The sequence below is a fragment of the Diadema setosum genome, chromosome 8 (assembly GCF_964275005.1).
Source record: "Diadema setosum chromosome 8, eeDiaSeto1, whole genome shotgun sequence".
Lineage (NCBI taxonomy): Eukaryota > Metazoa > Echinodermata > Echinoidea > Diadematoida > Diadematidae > Diadema > Diadema setosum.
In genome coordinates, this window is record NC_092692.1 from 10,451,831 (window position 1) to 10,472,036 (window position 20,206).

The following is a 20,206-nucleotide window of genomic DNA, read 5'->3' on the forward strand; positions in this document are numbered from 1 at the left end:
TATAAACGGAGTAAATGATGTCAGGTGTGATCTTCCTTTTTGACACGATAAATGAATATCTGGAGTGTGTTTCACAGCAAGAGGGGAATTTTTGTTTTCTTTATCATTCGGCCAGAGGTAAATCAATCTTAACTGGCCAAATGGACTCAAAGGCATTCACAACTTTTAAGGGTATACTTTCGTTTCCTTCAGGTTAAAATGTGACACTTGGTTTGCAGGTGTCATTGTGATTACACACATAAGAATAGTGAAATCTATTTTGCAAATCAAATGACTTGTTTCTCCCCATTTGCCAAGATGCAAAGCAAAGAAAATATGATGATGTCTTTGATCCAAAGTACCTCTGTCAGTTACTTCTTTTTTAGCTTTCAATCTGGAGTAAAGTGCAATCTTCACTACAGAGATGACTTTCAGTTTTTTTTTTCTCATATTTTAGCTTACTTTGGTTTGGCATTCTGCTTTAGACTACATTACCCGTTGAGGACGAGTCCCGAGTATACTCTGGCAAGTGTCTGCGGTAAATGCGTGTTGTCGCAAAATCAAACCGTCCTCAGGGGTTAAAAAAAAGGAGAATTTCACAATGAAGAGACTGGGGAGAAACATGATATTCTACATGCAGAGGGATTTTGAGTACAACAACCTACCTTCTTCACAGTTGGGTCCTCTGTAGCCTGGAGCACACTGACAGATGTAGAAGTCTACAGCCTGGAGACAGGTGCCTCCATTCTGACATGGGTCACTGTCACAGCCCGCATACACTGGTGATGAGAATTGATGGGAATACAACTGAATTAAACCATTGTGGATGCAGCATTTACATGTAACTCAAGCTTGATTGCACAGAATAAAACTTGGAACAATGGTGGTTGCAACATGTCTATGTGCAAAACCACAGAAGCTGTCAATCTTTCTTGCACATCCAAGAATAAAAACTTGCATGCAGACATGTCTGTGCTTCATACGAATGCTTATTGCCACATAAAGGAGCATTGTGTAAAGGAGATATTGGAATTTGAATGTTATCATTTCACAAGGAAGAGCATCAATACAATGTACAGTGTAGATTTACATTTCCTTCGTAAAGACAATTTTCAGTTGATTCATTCTTCAAACTTTCCAAAATATAATGTTGTTGCCTTTCCTGTGTCATTATATGGTAGATGTAATTATACTGACATTCATTGCATATGAACTGTAGTTCAGCATCCTTTACTGCACCACAATGAGATTTATGTTACCTTCACAGTTGGTTCCAGTGTATCCTTCTGGGCATGAGCAGTTGTATGATGTCCTGAAGTTATTACAGGTAGCTCCATTCTGACAGGGGTCTGAATCGCACAAGTTGATCTCTGCAGCAGAAAGGGTATCAAATGCAGGATGAAAAATGTTAGCTATGACTATTGAACATTCCTGAAAAGAAGGCAAACACATATCCAAAGAAATCTAATGAAGATGTGGAATTACTAGGCTCTCCCTAACAAATCTGCTTGATGATACCTTGAGTGTTACATTTGTTTAAAAAATTAGGTCCTCTTTAGTTGAACGATTATGTCTTTACTGGAAAAGTGTAAATTTTTGCTGTGTTGAAATTTTCATGCATTTCGCGCAACTAGAAACTAGCACAAAATAAAAGCACGCGAATATTTTTGCTTGCCATACATTCCAGTAGTTGACGTCTTGATTCCGCAGAATTAAAACATACGAAACTCTTCCTACCAAGCAAAAAAATTGGTCGCTCAAAAATATCCACTTTTACGGTCTTATTTTTGTGATGCTATAGGAAGCAGACAGACTACTGCACTCACCATTCTCACAAAGCTCTCCTTCGTAGCCTGCAGGGCACAAACATGTGAACGTGTTGTCATTGTTCTGTGAGCAGGTGGCACCATTTTGACACGGGTCACTTGCACAGCCAATGTACACTGCAAGAAACAAAGAGGTACAATATGTTTGCATTGTGTCAGTTTGTTTGTTTTTTTTCCAGGCATTTTTAGTTGGTTCAAAGTGAGCTAGAGTGCACAATGTATTTCATTCAAAAGGTTGAAGATTTTTAAAAGTTTCACCAGACATCACATTTTTGAATAGTAAAAAAAAAAAAAAAAAAAAAAAAATCATACAGAGACGTGTGCATGTACATTTATATCTTTACAACAATATAGATTTCCAAATCTGTTGGCAACAATATGATATACTACCATAATAATGAAAACACTGTATGTATCATATTTACATCAGTACGATTGTACAACATTCATGCGTAGCGTTGTATATTGACACACAGCAAATACGCATTTGCTTCATATCAAATGCAGTTTGGAAGTCAAAAACCAGAACTGTCTAGAAACCATCAAAAATGACAAAGAAGGCTGGCTTCAACATAACATTTAAAGATGACTTTCATTATGTATTGCAGATGCACACATCCTGCACATATTTTTAGGATGTGACTTACTTTCACAATTTGTCCCAGTGAAGGCTGGTGGGCAGGTGCAGTTGTAGGAGGTCTGGAAGTTGGTGCAGGTGGCTCCATTAAGGCAAGGGTCAGGGTCACACAGGTTGATTTCTGGTCAATAAAACAAACCCACACACACACACACACATTGTAACTCAGAAACTGGTGTGCTTGAAAAGTGCAATGTACAATAATCTGTATATGTTCTCTTACCATAATAATTGTAATATCTCTGAAAGGAAAAAAGTCTTCAAATAACTATGTGTAGACCGATTAACAACTACAAATGTGCAACACATGTTCTGTATAAATGGTAATTGTAACAAAGATTATCAGATTTCTTAGCCTCTCTGCTAAATGGGTCACATGAGAGCCTTTTTGAAACCCTAATTTTGATACAACACTATATTGCTAGGCCGTCTTTTTTTTTTTTTTTTTTTGGGGGGGGGGAGATGAAAAGTTTGGAAAAATATCAAAATTTTGAAGCAGCAATTGCCGAAGATAGGTTCATATCCCTGTCCTGATAATTTGTGCACATAGTTACATTGTTACAAAGAGTGATAAGAGCTGACTTTTCACAAGATGCAAAAACAGGCATTGATCAATTGAATGACATGGTGAATTTCATGTAATTAAAGATATGGGAATTTATCTGATTAACATCTCAGCCTTACCCAGCTCACAACTGTCTCCCTCATACCCTGGTGCACACAGGCAGGAGTAGGAATCACTGCTCTCTTGACAAGTGGCTCCATTTTGACAAGGGTCACTGTCACAACCAGAATATTCTATGAGAGGTACACAACAAATAGTAAAAGAAATTATGACGAAGAATGCATGCATCACTGGAAAAGGAAGTTAAGGAACATTATGATGATGAAAGGACTTTGATGTAGAGATAAGGTGATATGAGGACACTATGATAACAAAATGACTTTGATGTGGAAGAAAAATATTGTCCTTTTTTCAAGATGGCATGATACAAAATCTGTTCATTTCTACAAATACATTGTAGAAGGGGCCTTTGCCACTCGAATATGCAAAAGTTAATTTCATGACAATCTTTAATTTTTACAATTAAGTCTCTGTAGAAAAATGGAGGTGAAGAATGTTATGGAAGATGGGATATCAGCATCAGTATAATATGACTTGGTTAATGTGCAATTAGTTTGTTTTCTCTTTCCACACAATGCTTTGTAGTGGACTCTAGAAATACTGCCAGTTTCATAGGGTCTCTTTTCTGCCTTTATCATAACATGAAATATATGGATGAATTGCACAGCTTCACTTCTGCTAGAGTGAAAGTGAATATCTGAATATTTGTAGACATACTAACTAACCTTCACAATTTGTTCCAGTGTATCCAGTTGGGCACCGGCACTCGTAGGATGTCCTGAAGTTTGTGCAGTTTGCCCCATTCTGGCATGGGTCAGGGTCACACAGGTTCACCTCTGTTCATGGAGAAGACAAATTGCAAATCAATTTAATACTCAACAACATGCTTTGACAAGAGCTTATTGGGAAACCCTAACAGATTACAAGATTAATCCCTTTGTTTCCCACAGCTCAAAAATAGTGGTGGTCCAGTTGCCAGAGGCTACTAAAACTGATGTTGGGCCACTAAATTTCTAAAAAGGTTATCTTTTGATGGTCTGATTGGGCAACTGAATTTCAAAATGAATTTTGAAATTCAAAGGATGCTGGTCAACTGAGACATACAAAAAGGTTTAAACAGATGTAATGATCAATATGATTGCTCATGGGAGATTTTCATTAACATTAAGAGGAGTAATATTGAGCAAAATCATTACTTACCATTCTCACAATTTGTCCCAAAGTAACCTGGTGGGCAGCTGCAGTTGTAGGTGCTGAGGATGTTGGTACAGTTTGCTCCATTCTGGCAAGGATCGCTTCCACAGGCATTGAATTCTATCAAACATTACAAAAATAAAAGGAAACATTTCAAAACATTTTTAACAAGAATGTAGGACAATTTTTGACATCTCACACATATACAGTGGGGAGAAACATCCAATCCTAACACACCTGTGTAGCATCATCTTATTTACATAGAGAATTTGAATGTATAGCTTTATCTGCATTGAGATTGCCAATTATTAGGAGTTATGTAAACTACGCAAAACAATAAAATATGAGATACGAGTGGCAGGAATTCACACAATTTACATGCATTTTCTTTTTCTTTTTTCAGTACTGTATCAGTCTCTGCTTTTCTTAACGAAAGCTACTCTAGGCGGTGCAACAATCAGATTTTGATTTGATGCCTGCTTAATCTGCAACATGGATGACGGTCCAGCACCACATTAAAGTGATGACATTTGAAAGTATACCACTTTTGAGTAAGTGTCCTTTGGCTCACCCTCTGTGCAGTTGACCCCTTTCCATCCTGGAGCACACACACAGCTGTAGTCTCCAAGATCATTGATGCAGGTTGCTCCATTTGCACAGGGGTTGGGATCACAGCCATCAAGTTCTATAGACAAGTGAGAGGAAAGAACAAATATTAACCATGTCAATCATACCAGGGGGGTGTTTCATAAAGCTGTTCGTAAAGTTACGAACAACTTACGAGCGACTGGTGATCAGTTCTGATATGTTATACTTTCAGAGTTTCCATAATTCAGCACAAGAACTGATCACCAGTCGCTCGTAACTCGCTCGTAACTTTACGAACAGCTTTATGAAACACCCCCCCAGGGCTGTTACTTGAAATTGAGAGTGTGTGTCATCTACCAAACATGAATTTTGACAATGATAATGTACTTACATGTAATGTACAGAGTAGCACCCATTACAGCATTGAGACATATAGTACAGTATGCTGTTTGACACAATATACTAATGGTTCACAATGTCTAATCTTATCCATTCATGGCACAATTATCATGTGGTTGATGGAGATTTAGTGATGCCATAATATTGACAATTTTATGGTTTTGTTCAATGCCATGAAAACATGTGTGAATTCATGACTTTGCTTTCTGCTTGACCAATAATACAAGTGCTTATTCCCAAGAAAGGTGCTGGAAATGAATTTACAGGATTAGGATAGAAGTCTATTTGTATCATTCTTAATATTCTGATGCTTTGGTGTGCAATATGACTGCCCTTACCTATCTCACAGAAGGTGCCAACAAAACCCTGTGGACAGGTACAGGTGTAGGTGTTGTTTCCTTCATTACAGGTGGCTCCATTCAGGCAGGGGTTGCTGTCGCAGCCAGAGTACACTACAACAACCAGAACAGCAGAAAAGACATATCAGTGATATCATAATATAGTGATGTTGCATCTTAATTTTGTCAGCATTCAGGACACCAATATGAGGTCTACAAGACAAAAGAGATTTATTTGCACATGTGACATTTTACTTTATTTGCTTTAGTGCGGGTTGCGCACAAACATGATTGAAGATACAGTACCTTCACAGTTTGTTCCAGAATATCCTTCTGGACACGTGCAGTTGTAGGAAGTCCTGAAGTTCATGCAGGTTGCTCCATTCTGACACGGATCAGGGTCACAAAGGTTGACATCTGTGTGTTGATGCAACAAGTATAAAGTGAAATGAAATTATTGATAGTATGCATTTAATCCCTCACAGAAGTTTCACATAACAAATGTTTATATACTCTGTATGCGCTTTTTTTCAATCAACAAACTCAGTAGTTTCTTTTCAATATGTTTTTATCATCTCTTTTATTCAATTGATATTTCCAGAGTGATTAATGACATGAAAACTAGAGTTACCACTACAATATAAACACATAAACACATGTAAAAAATAAAAATGGGTGGCACTGACCTGTATGCTGAATTGAAAATGATATGTGCACAGGCATTGTGAAAAATGACAATATAGTGCTAATTTCAATGTCTCTATGGGTGCGTTCGAGCGCTCTCCTAAAGCGAACTGTACCGTACCGTACCCGCGCCATAGGAGCACTCGAACGCTCCTAAAGTGTACCGTACCGTACTGCACCGAGCCAAAAGTGGACCACTTCCCGATGTGCTCCAAAAGCGTACCAAAAATTTGCTGTAAAGCATGCGCGTATCATGCGCATACGTCACAATGCAAAGACATCATTCTCTTTGTTCAAGACAGCTGAAAGTAGTTCAAGCGCCAGGTGAATGACAGTTTTGCTACAAAAATGCGTGACCTTTTCTAAAAATAACTCGTGAGGTATGCTTTCTCAACAGAGTGCTCAAACGCTTCAAATCTGGCACAGTTCGGTACGGTACGCTTTGGTTCAGTTCGCTCTGGTTCGCTTTAGAGTGCTCAAATGCACCCTATATTATATACTCGAGACAATCCTGGTGACTGTATCCACTTATCCTCCTCAGATTTTTCTCCAAACAGTTGACGTATGGATAAACTAATTTTGTAAGTGTATCACCAAAAGTTCCTAGTATACTGTTGCAGTAGAGGGGAAAGAATTGAAAAGTTAGATTGCCCATGCATTCTCATTAGGAATTATACCATTTGCAAATCTTGACAGAGTTATAACTACTTGAACAACAAAGCAAAGTGGGTGAGACTCAGACACATACCATTTTGACACATGTTGCCCTGATAACCAGGGGGGCACATACAGACGTAGGTGTCATTGGCCAGCTGAACACAGGTGGCTCCATTCAGACAGGGGTCACTACTGCACGCTGTGTAATCTGAGTGGAAGAGATTAGAGAGACACAGTGTAAGAGACTTTAGTTTTTACTCAGGGTTAGCTTCCTGCAACATGAAGCTACATTACAAACAGTTGTGCACAGTTGATGTGACTGGCAGAATGGGAGAGTATTTTTTTATTGGATAAATGAAAAAGTTAATGGCTTAATCATTTTCCAGTGAAAAGCATTTCTGCAATACATTCTGTATTGCAGAAGTTAATACAAACATTGATGTATTTGCTACAGTACACTGCAATTAGTTTACTGCAAAAATGACCTGATCTTCAAAAGTCTTCTTCTTTTTTTGAAGTACACTGGACTCCTGTTGTAACAAAGTCCTCGGGACTGGCAGTTTTCTTTTGTTATATCGAAATTTTATTATAACCAAACAAATAAACAATGGAAAAACACAGACAAACATAGATCTGAATTTTAACTTCATTGTAACCTGAATTTTGCTAAAAAGTGTTCCTTATAACGGGAGGAAAACTGTCAAGGAAAGATGGCAGGTACTGTAAACACATTCCCTTACTTTGACACAGCAGGCCACTGAAACCTGGAGCACACACACACGTGTAGGAGTCATTCAGCTGCATACATGTTGCACCGTTTTGGCATGGATTGCTGCTGCACCCATCATAGGCTGGTAACAAAGACAGAAAGAGAAGACAAGTTTGCTTGAATAGTTGTTGTTGTGTTAGAAAAAAAGAAAAGAAATGGGACCCTACTAAAAAATGATTTGTCCCAATCAATTCTGACATCAAATCAGACCAAAATAAATCTTAAACAAATCAAACACTATTATTTACATTGTCATAAAACATTTTGATCTCCACAAGGGAGCTCATAATAGAATAGTGTTTGCAGCCTTTTTTAACAGAAAACAAGATATCTCATTGGTCAATCAAGCACTGCAGCTTGTACCTCTACATTAATGTAAAGTACATTGTACAGACCATCCAGATAAACTCTCTATCATATAGTAGAAGTCACAACTATTCTCATGAATTTTTTTTTTGTTCATGATCAATATGCAAAAAGCAGCCTGTAGTCTTTATCATGCTGATATAAAACTAAGAATTTATTTATCATCACTATGACTTGTCCACTGGACATAACACATCACAAAGCTTTGCTTCTGATATACATTATTGTACATAGATGTGATGTAATCTTACTTTCACAGTTGTTTCCAGTGTATCCTTCAGGGCAAGAACAGTTGTATGATGTCCTGAAGTTTATACAAGTGGCTCCATTCTGACAAGGGTCTGGATCGCACAGGTCGATTTCTGCTCAAAAGATATGAAAGTATGAGTCATATGTGTACATGTGTATATGCAAGTTTCTCATAAAACACAAAAACTATGCAGGACATCTGTTTGAAGACTGGATGTGACTTGTATGGGTATTGCACATTGTGATCAGGAAGTTCTAGTTCCAGGAACAACTTTAATATATATATATATATATGTGACATATCAATCCAGTGTAATCTAAATTGCTCCAAATACATTCAGTCATTATGTCTACAGCATGCATGTAATGAGGTCATTCTTATCAATCATTTTGAGCCAACCTTTCTTTGTCACTATGCCTAGTAAAACAAAAGAAAAGAATACAATTGGGTGTAGTCATCACTTCAGCTTTGTCAATGTCAATACATGAACATTACATGTACAGAGTTTGAGAGAAGGGAAACACCCCTCTTTAAAAGCCATTTGTTGAGACTGTACGGTACAATACTCTATGGTGAGCAGCTTTCGAGATGCGATAAACATTTCTGTGTAATACTGTCAGATGAAATGTAATGGAACAAGACTCAGAAACAGAAACAGGCCTACATTTGAACGTATGTTACGCTTAAAGGACAGACACAACACTGCAAGGTAGATATTACAATAAAATGAAGTGCCTGATGCTCTTGGATATGATGCAGTGTATAGCACTTACCAAAATAGAGTGTGGCTCTGTATAATTGAGAGCTTTAGTTTATCTTAAACAAAGTGAAACAGAAATACAGCAGACTCTACAATTTAGGGCACAAATCAACTATTTCAGACAGCATACCTTCTTCACATTCAATGCCCTGGTAGCCTGGTGCACAGATACATGTATAGTTGTCTGCATTCTGTTGACAAGTTGCTCCGTTCTGGCAGGGGTTGCTGCCACACCCGTCATAAACTGAAGAAAGGAACCAGAAATGTCATGTTTCACTGCGTTTGCCACAATGGATAAAGAAAATTGTTTGCCAATATCCATTACTCATACATATGTATGGGTACATGTCATTTATAGCTCTTGTCAAGCACATGACATGTAATATATACCCATCCATTGTCTTATGTAAATTCTTTACACATATCATTTACATTGAGTATGGTAGCTTGGTAGATGCTGAGATAAAGTTATTATATTTCCATTTAGTCATGTATACATATAATCATACACAGTGAGAGTAGTGGTTTCAAAGTTTATGTGACACCTTAAAGCTGTAGAGAACTTATAGTTCTTGTGGGAGCCAAAAGCTTTCTCAATGTAATAAGAATTATGATATTATGTTATGATTACAAACCTTCACAGTCTTGCCCTGTGTATCCCACAGGACAGGTACAATTATATGAAGTCCTGAAGTTGGTGCAGGTGGCTCCATTCTGACAAGGATCAGGATCACACAGGTTGATTTCTACAGGAAGTTGTAAAAACATTTCTAGATTTAAGCATCTAATGCTGTTCATCAAATGCTCATGTATCTGATTCCATGAGATGACATTGCGCATTTAAACAAAAATAACAGAAAAAAAAATCTTTGATACTATCACTCTATTCAAATTTCAGGTATGCACTTTGTGCAGATAGAATTCATCACACAGAGGATGTTTGGAAATATACAAGCATAAAGTGTCTTTCTTCTTTTTATTGTAAAACTTAGAAAAGTAATCATATTTGATAGTCTATTTGACAGTCTTGAAAATGACGGATAAACTGACCCGCCATGAGTTGTGTAATTTCCACCTCATATGTTTTGCATGCTGGATACAGACAGACAAACAGATAAATAGACAAAAGATGTACATTTGTACCTGTTTCACACATCAGACCAGTGTATCCTGCTGGACATGCACAGACGTACGTGTTGTTGACTTGTGCGCAGGTTGCTCCATTCAGGCAAGGATTACTCACACAACCAATGTAATCTGTTCAAAACACAAAAGCAGGAACCATGTCATAGACTAGAATTTACACAGTGAAGATGCACTAGCATTGCATGCTACACCAAATAAAAGCAATTGTAATGGTGTACATGTATATGGACATCACTATCTATGACTGCAAACAGTAAGTAGTGCTTAATAAGTTGATAAAAAAACAACAACTTTAAGCTTCATGTGTGACAGTTACCATACTGTATTTTTTTTTTGGTGTATTGCACAGCTGTTCTATTGCAAATGAAAAATTGAGCAGTAGCTCTACATACAGAATACTTAAAATGAAACACATGTTGTTGATTTTCACGCTTAACTATCCAAGGAATAAGAAATGAGCATTATCATTTTCCGTAGAATCTAAATAGAGCATTCACCAAGGGACATGTTAACATATATTTTATCATACAAATGTACTCAACAAACAATGGGTGAATATTGTTGTTAACAGACAAAGAATACCTTGACAATTGACTCCACTGAAGCCAGGCAAGCAGTCACATGTGTATGAGATTCTGAAGTTTGTACACACAGCCATGTTCTGGCATGGGTCTGGGTCGCAGAGGTTGACCTCTGCAAACAAAAGACATGCCATATTCATGAAATTCTTCAAACGAGATATCTTGAGGAATTTCATGACTTTGAATGATTATGCAGTACCCAATGCATTCTACAGGGATTAGAACCAGTACTTGCTGTCGAGCGGAAGCTCGGTGGCCTGGTGGAAATGACGACGCCTGTCCAGAGTCCAGGAGGTCGTAGGTTCGAATCCTGCTTGAGTATGTACGCCCAAGATTTCTTTTATCATGGCTACTACAAAAAAACTCTGATCAATTCAGCACTTATTTCCATCAATGTAGGGCAATTTGTCAATCAGATGCAGTTTGGATGAGTTATAACATGTTTGGTTCATGAAGTCATATTTCTTTTTTGAAAAGAATGTGTTTTGGGTGCATATGAAAATGCAATATTTGTCACAAAGTGAAATATGTAAGTATGTACACATATCAAATATTTCTATTCGATGAGCAATAATGTATCCTTGAGTATATTTGCTGTCTCTTGGAAAGGATGTGACTGTATCCATGCTTTTCCTATCTATAATATAAAGATGTGTTAGTCTGTTCTCAACTTTGGACATATACTGAAATCATAAAATTATGCTGCACCTACAACAGAATCTGCCGAAGAATCGTTACATACCCAGTTCACAGTTGTCTCCAGTGTAGCCTGGTGCACACTGACAGATGTAGAAGTCTAAAGCCTGAATACAGCTGCCTCCATTCTGACAGGGGTCACTGTCACAGCCCGCATACACTGCAGTGAAGAAAAAAAATATACAAAGTGTATATATATTTCAGGATATAAGATAGATCTTCAGGTTTCTTCCAAAGGTTGTGGGCAAGTATATCAAAGTCAAATCTGTGAGGCAAAATAAAAGATTTCTTTGTCTTTCTTTTGTGCATACTTAGATAATGGGGAACTAAAAGTCCATCATGTTTAGCTGCCAACAATACACACTTAGTAATAGGCTGCTTTGCATGATATATTATGTGATCCATAATTACACAAAAACATATACTGGTACACTGTATATACAAATGGCCCTAAAACTTAATAACTGTAGGCAACATTAATCTGCCATTAATGTTCTGTTTATATTAACAATGAAAGAAATACAATGAATCATGAAGACAGTAGTTGTTTGTTTAATCATGACTTTATTCAAGTTCAAGAAAGTGTGAGAATAACAAGTATACAAAAGAACCAGGTCCACCGTTTCATTCAAACGAATGGCAGGTTTAGACACGTACATGGGGGTACAAAACAACAATATTAGAGTTTACATTATTGCAACCCATATCACACATAAAATATCAAATATTACCGGAGATCAATTAATAAAAAAAAAAAAATCAATACATATACTATTTCTGTGTTACAATAACAGCAGTGATGTAGTTATCATCCACAGTATTAATACAATAATCCCCATTAAAATACAATATAATAAATTATACAAATACACATATAGGCCTTATGTATATGCATATACATACATATACACACAGACATACAAAAAAAAAAAACCCTACATAAACCTTATTATCATCACCATCTCATCAAATCTTCACCAACATTAATCTTTATTTGGCTCATACCCCTCCCCCCACCACATATTATAATTATCAAAACCCATCTTATTTACAACTATAAATGTTTTTCAACCTAAAACCAAAAATTATAAACAAACATTTTTTCTACATTTTTTTTCAATTACCCATTCACCCATAATATTACAATACATAATACTAATCTCATCTCAACTTTCCAAACATATCATTTAACCTCATCGACACACCATATTTCACAGTGTTCTATTTTATAGTCTTTAGACACTCAGTAATAGACATTCAGTCTATGTAGCGCAATTAACATTTGTGAAGCCATGATCTCATACCTTCACAGTTGGTTCCTGTGTATCCTTCAGGGCAGGTGCAGTTGTATGACGTCCTGAAGTTATTACAGGTCGCTCCATTCTGACAGGGGTCTGGATCACACAAGTTGATTTCTGCAATGTGTGATTTCAAAGTAGAACAGAGTTAAGTTGTACATCATTGTTGTCATAACAGAGGGAAGGTAAACATACATTATAAGAGGAAGTTTTCAAATATGTCCAACCTGTCTATAAGAACCTCTGTCTATAGTGACCACCTGCCGTATGCAACTAAACACAATTTCTCCCAGGGGAAAAGCAATGCTAACGACCCTGTCTATAGCGGCAATCTGTCTATAATGACCACTTTTTTCGTTTCCCTTGGGGTGGCCACTGTAGACAGATTTGACTGAAGTATTACGTGTAGGTATGGGAAAAACCTGATTTGGAATAATGCATTGGCTTGCCTTTTGAATGCAGCTCTCTGTAGAGCAAAGAAGATAGTCGCATCCCAGTGAAAAAAAATTGTAGCCAAGAGATACAAAGTGAAATGGCTGATAATCTACCATGAGAGAATGTTAACTCCAGTACAGTGCATGATTTTACTTACATTGTACCACGACCTTTGTAACTTTTGTAACAAAGAAATCAAGCATATAAATATTGCTGGTGACATTGCTACAAAGCAGCTTATAACACACATTTTGTGAAATGATGCACTTGTATTAGTTACTCACCGAGTTCACACAGATCACCTTCAAAGCCAGGGGGACACTGACAAGTGTAAGTACTATTGTCTTGAACACATGTAGCTCCATTCTGACATGGGCTGCTGTCACATCCAATGTAGTCTACCATAGTAGAAAGCAATATGAACAGCAAGGAGTTATATTGTGAGAATACATATATGCCAATACATTTCTATAAGCACACTGTAAATTCAGCAGTTTCTGGTCTGTGATGCACTACAATGGTAAGGTAATATCAGAGAAATTGCAAGATTGCATTACAATATCTATGCCAAAGGTACAACTGACAAGGAGAAAGGATTTGTAATGTAAAACCCAGCTGGTAAACAGTCACACATCTTCTCCGTATTGCCAAAAAGCACCAAAACAATCTCTTATTCCTACCCACTAAAACACTACGACTAAAATCACAAAATACAAGTATGCAATATACGTATTGTAATGGGAGACAGGATAATAACAGTTATGATAGTTATGCTGCACCTTTTCCAATGGATACAATGTGGTTCAGATGTCATCCCTGAGTCAGCAGCTATGTCAAACTATGTACAAATTACCAGACAGTGATATATGTAGTGCAAGTCAAATGATATAATCGTCAAAACAAGTATGTAGGCAGGCATTGTTTACAATATGATGAGTTTCAAGGAGATGGTTGTACCTATTGTGTAACTGCTCTGTCTCATTTGATCAAGACTGTTTTGTTTTATCACACTCATACCTTCACAGTTGGTGCCTGTAAATCCAGGGGGACAGGTACAGTTGTAGAATGTCTGGAAATTTGTGCAGGTGGCTCCATTCTGACAGGGGTCGGGATCACATAGGTCCGTGGCTGTGGGGAGATTCGACAAAATGTGCCCAGGTTCAGTTAAGCACATTTCATGAGTGGGTTGAGAATTCATGTACATCATTGCATGACTGGCCCTTGTGTGCACAAAACAAGTACTCAATGCAGCAAAGTTTCAAGTGAGTAGTTCACTACTAAAGATGAAAAGATGTTTACACATCGTAAACAAGAAAACAGTCAAAAGAATTTGGCATTACCCGGTACTGAATGTGAAAATAACAACAGACAATGAAAGACAGATTCTCGTGTGTATGGACCTGTCACCATGACACCAAGTCAAAGTCACCATTAAATCAGACTCTGCATTTCAAGCTTGATAACCAATCTGTGCAAATCATTCTATTAGGCTGCTGTCAAACTACACAAAACTATACATAATTTACTTCCTGATGACTTCCAGAAGTTATCGGAATGTTGATACTGTGTCGATGTAGGACATGCAATTGGTTAATAAGTTGTAACTTCCAGTAGTTTGAGCATGTGGTTACGCAACAGACAACAAAATTTGAGTGATGCAAAACTACATAAACTCATAGTTCGGGTCCACATGGTCCATACTAACAAAAACAGCACACCCTCCTTGAGCATCAATAATGCAAATGCGCAACAGCTTGCAAAACAATGCGTGATGTGCATAAACAACTTGAAATGGATCTAATCATGTTACAAACTTCTCAAAGTTTCAGCCACACATGGTTTTGTGAGAAGTTAGAAACTCCAAAGGTGCACGCAAAAGTTTTATTGGAACTTTTGCAGGTAACTTCTCAAGAAGTTTGGGGTCATGCTGCCAAAACTACATTTTACACAAAGCAAAATACCGGGTAGGGAAAGTATGCATAATTTTGTGTACTGTGAAAACAGCTATATTCAACAATTTGCACAGGAAGACAGCATAATGATGTATCGAACATTGTCTGGATGAGAATGATAAATGGCCACTAGGAACAGCGACAATAATCAAATAATGGTCATATAGAATACATCAGTGAGATGAATGTAACATTGAGTTAGTAATCTGTGACATGTGCACCTACTGATAAACCTCAGTTGTTGATGCAGAGTGTTATCATAAATAGATGTGATATACAAAAAGAATGAAACAAAATATGCAAAGGGCAAGGATTGCATCTTGGATTACCTGCACAAGAGAGAACAAAAGAACACTGCATTAGACATAACAAACACATACAGTGTAATGACAGTTACATGCACCACACAAGCAGTTATTGAGATGGCAAGTATTTCTTTTCTTAATTATCTCCTTTAAGATCTTATCAAGAAAGTTTCTATCTAGATTAATAGCTTTGTAAATGCTTTTAATGGGGTTGACATTGAGCACACTAGTGTGTACATGTACAAATGTATACCAGACTATGAAAGACCTTTTTGTACATTCTTCTTTTTTAACTATTTGTCTGTTTCTTCATTATTTTCAATCAGTTTCACAATGAGGAATTAGGAATATGACAACAAGGTACAAGGAAACTGGCATATACATGTACACATGATAACATGTACCAACAAAGATGCGAACATACATGTACATGTACAACACATACGTATTGCATATGAATAGACACAAACACACACGCATGCATAAACAAATATATAGACACTGGCATGCATATGTTCAGGTTTCTTTAATACATATTCAGTTGATTTAACACAGTCACAAGAAATTAGATTTATTACAAATAAGAAGACAAACATGTTAGAACAAAAACCTCATGAAACAGGAGCCGTGATAAAACATATCGAATGTTTATCATCGTCGAGATCATGAAGGTGCCACTGTCCACAAGAATTGCATCAGAGCTCCCACTAATAAAAAAAAGAAGGAAAGTCACATATTTTGTAAACTTACCTATCTCACAGTTCTCCCCTTCCCAGCCTGGAGCACACACACACTGGTATCCATTGATAAGCTCTGTGCATGTCCCTCCATTCTGGCAGGGGTCGCTGGCACACTCGAGGATTTCTAGACGGGAGCAAAGAAAAAATGAAAACTGATGTAACTCTCCTTCTAGATATTCCACCGTAACTCAGTTAACGCATTAAGGACAAGTCCTGAGTATACTCGGGCAAGTGTCTATGGGAAATGTGTGTTGTAGCAAAAATCAGCCCATCTTCAACTGGTTAAGAGCAACTGTAGACCTATTCCTTCATGCTGACATAGTGTACTGGTCCCAAAGTCTTGAATGTTTCTTGTAACAGTGAGAGGCAAGACTATTAATGTCAACTTCTAATCACTGGGATATTGCAATTATATTATGTCACACTTGGGAATATTCAGGAAGCAAAGGCTATCAACACTGGATGAATGTAGTTCAAACCTCGCCCCTTCAGATATGTCTTTTTCTATTTTTTTTGCAGGAAGAATCAGTACCACATTTACAATGAATACCATACATGTATATGCAAAATATTTTCAATACAATATGAAATTATTTGCAAACGTTTTACCCACACTACTTCATAAAAACTAAAACAATGCATGTTTGCATTCACCAAGACCATGCTTTCATATTGTTCTAATCTAGGATTTTCAACTCAACCCATTTAATAGGGAGAGGGTGAAAATGTTATTAAATCTGCATTTAATCATTTCTTTTTTTTGCTTTAAAGTGTTTCAAGATTCTCACCAGTTTCACAGTTTGTGCCCGTCCATCCTGCTAAGCACTGGCATTGGTAGCCATTGATGAGATCTACACAGGCTCCTCCATTTTGACAAGGAACACTGAGACACTCTAAGACCTCTGTGGACAGCAATTGAAAAGAGAGTGACCACAAAGATAAAATGAGAAAGAGATGAAGACATGGAAAAAATATAGAAATAGAAGTCAAACTATCAAAATGGACAGTGGTACTGGTCAAATATTTAAAGTCATTTGTGGTTATTGTTATTTTTCTTTGTTCATGATGAACAGAGTCCCATGTGAGTGATAATTTATGTACACAGAAAGCAGAGGTGACTACACATCGTATGACTTTACAATGCCATTAAGTAGCTTACTTACATGTAGATATAACGAATCAAATGGCCAACATGTGAAATGAAATTTGCAAGAATGTTTACCTGGGTCCCCTTTTATCAAAAGATATAATCGATTATAAATTTCCTCACCACACAGGCTGCCATAGACTTACCATGGAAATCAACTATACAATCAATTATAATTTTTCATAATACAGGGCCCTGGCAGCATAAACATCTCTTGAATCAAGTAAATGCCCATAAAAATACAGTCATTCAGTCACTCTGTTTGGAAACTCCCCACTGGCAAACAGCAGGTAGAGATGGCTCTAAAGGTAGACAGTTATATACTTGTAGGATCAGAAGGAATGTATGAGGTCCGACTCACCTGTTGCACAATCTGTGCCAGTCCAGCCTGGGGCACAGATGCAGACATAGCCCGCCACCTGGTCCAAACATGTGCCATTGTTTTGACACGGATCTGAAGCGCACTCATCGATATCTGCAACAAGAATTTATACACGATTGACATGGTTCTCGTCAATTTAGCTACGAATGATTACCAAACACCATGTGCAGTTACTACAAGTTACTATGAATGCTTAAAAAGCATTGTCCCAGATATTTGTAACAAGAATTTATACAAGATGTGGGTCTCATCAATTTAGCTAAGAATGATTACCAAAAAACAACATGTGCAGTTACTTTGAATGCTTAAAAACCAATGTCTCATATGTTACACACTTAAAATAATTGTAAGCAGAATCTATAGTGGCTTTCACTAAAGCCAGTTATATGCATACTGTCAAAACATTAGACCCTGCATTCACACTGTAAAAATACATATTCCGTGAAATGTAATATACACATAAAAGCTTAAGCAAAGTAATATATATGATATACATATGCACATATACATGTACTAACAAAATTACCAAGTTTTGTTACCTTAGAGCACACCATTACAGAAGATGATGAACTTACTGTTCTCACAGTGTGTACCGTCAAACCCTTCAGGGCACACGCACTGGTAGCCATTGACTTCTTCAACACAGGTTGCCCCATTCTGACAAGGGTCACTGGAACATTCCAGAATATCTGAGAACAAAGAGAGAGGAGAAAACAATGTTATAGTTATTTGTGATGGCATGAGAGTCAAATATAATATTGTCTCAGGCTACATGGCTAACATTCAGTACTACACTTGGTATGTGACAGAATCATGTATCCTGTCCATGTGAATCCGAGGGCAGCATACATTGAATTTCACCATTTGAAGCAATTGGAAATCGTGTCACAAAAATGAGCACGAATGTGCTGTGTGTTATGCCACATTGACTAGAATTTGTCATGGCAGAAGAGTGTTTCAAAACATTACCCCCCAAAAAAAATTGTGCAAGGATTTGTTTCATATACCCAGCAAGCAAACAAGAAAGAGATGCAATGGGATATTCATATAATGTACTTGAACGGTACACACATACAGTTGAACCTCTATTATCCGGCCTCCCTTTATCCGGATCTCTCTATTATCCGGACGCAATCTCGCCGTGATTTTTTAATCTTTTTTTAATAATTACGGGAGGAAACACACATGAATTACATATACTTGATACATTTCTTAATAATTATTTAGGTAAATCATCCCAAGAATTTATAAAAGAAAATGATTTCCGCTTGCAAACACGAACCTCTATTTTGGGGTCTGTTACTGAGTGTAACAATGAAAAGGTCGCAGTATACACATTACTACATGTGGTACTACAATGGGCTACATCAGTACATGTGTATGTGTATGTACCATAGAGCTCTATTATACGGCATGTACATGTATAAAGCATTGAGTCTCCCATATCCGGCCAAATCCCTTATCCGGATGAGCCCCGGTCCCGACTTGTCCGGATACGAGAGGTTCAACTGTACATTGTACAGTGTACACTTTATCGAAAGTTGCAGTTAAAGGTCCCTGTTTCCTACTGCTTACACAGTACTCGGAGTGCTGTATGGATGAAATGCAATTGGTCAACCCATAAACAAAAAAACACACAAAAAACCGCACTTTAACAAAGATTCTTACCAGTTTCACAGTGCACACCAGTCCAACCAGGTGCACATGTGCACTCGTATCCGTTGGTAAGGTCTACACATGTAGCGTTATTCAGGCAGGGGTTGCTGGCACATTCCAAGATGTCTAATCATGAAATGAAATGTACAAACCAATGTGCTGATGTGAATTTCTGATTCTGTGAAAAGTGCATTTAAACTATCATTGTTTTCTTGTATAAATACATGTAGCACCAGTGCACTTTGAAAACACCTGTATAAAGCACCATATAAATGCAATGATTATTACCATTATCATTAGTTATTCAAATTTTCTACTCCTAATTGGTTGAGAGTTATGCAGTCTACGGTACAGGTATGTTGCAGGATATATGAACTGTACTGTGATTTTCATAGTGTTCCACATTACTGTACCAGGCTTTATAGTAACCCTCTTTACCAGGACCAATGTCAAACACTTGATTAAAAAAAAAAATAGGTTCATCAGACCTTTTGGATGAACTATTAGAAGTATGTGGATTTTCATAATTAGATTTCTTGAAATTTTGCAGTGTGTAGTCGATTGCCCATCTGGTACTTACGTAAGATCCACTGACCAAGCATTGTGTTCCATATTATTTCTCACGAACAGAGCAAATTTTACATAGAATGCATTATCATTTTCAGCAGACAAATACTATTTTACCTATGATAGTGCATTGTCATCAAAAGTCAGGAGAGAATTGTACAACCCCGCAAATGATTTCATACCTGTCTCTAGCAACTGGACAGGTAAACAACCTAATTGGGTATAGCAT

The 20,206-nt window shown here is 37.2% G+C and overlaps 1 protein-coding gene across 1 annotated transcript in view; it reads right to left on the reverse strand.

The window, feature by feature from the left end:
• Positions 1 to 20,206, reverse strand: part of LOC140231807 (uncharacterized) — a 213,791-nt gene that overhangs the window by 26,623 nt on the left and 166,962 nt on the right. The window contains 26 exon segments of the mRNA XM_072311960.1: positions 645 to 758; positions 1,239 to 1,349; positions 1,806 to 1,922; positions 2,453 to 2,563; positions 3,127 to 3,240; positions 3,793 to 3,903; positions 4,268 to 4,381; positions 4,833 to 4,946; positions 5,587 to 5,700; positions 5,893 to 6,003; positions 7,019 to 7,135; positions 7,668 to 7,778; positions 8,314 to 8,424; positions 9,203 to 9,316; positions 9,708 to 9,818; positions 10,216 to 10,329; positions 10,801 to 10,911; positions 11,542 to 11,655; positions 12,800 to 12,910; positions 13,513 to 13,626; positions 14,246 to 14,356; positions 16,236 to 16,349; positions 17,014 to 17,127; positions 17,734 to 17,847; positions 18,330 to 18,443; positions 19,423 to 19,536. Coding sequence (XP_072168061.1) covers positions 645 to 758; positions 1,239 to 1,349; positions 1,806 to 1,922; positions 2,453 to 2,563; positions 3,127 to 3,240; positions 3,793 to 3,903; positions 4,268 to 4,381; positions 4,833 to 4,946; positions 5,587 to 5,700; positions 5,893 to 6,003; positions 7,019 to 7,135; positions 7,668 to 7,778; positions 8,314 to 8,424; positions 9,203 to 9,316; positions 9,708 to 9,818; positions 10,216 to 10,329; positions 10,801 to 10,911; positions 11,542 to 11,655; positions 12,800 to 12,910; positions 13,513 to 13,626; positions 14,246 to 14,356; positions 16,236 to 16,349; positions 17,014 to 17,127; positions 17,734 to 17,847; positions 18,330 to 18,443; positions 19,423 to 19,536 — 2,940 coding nt within the window.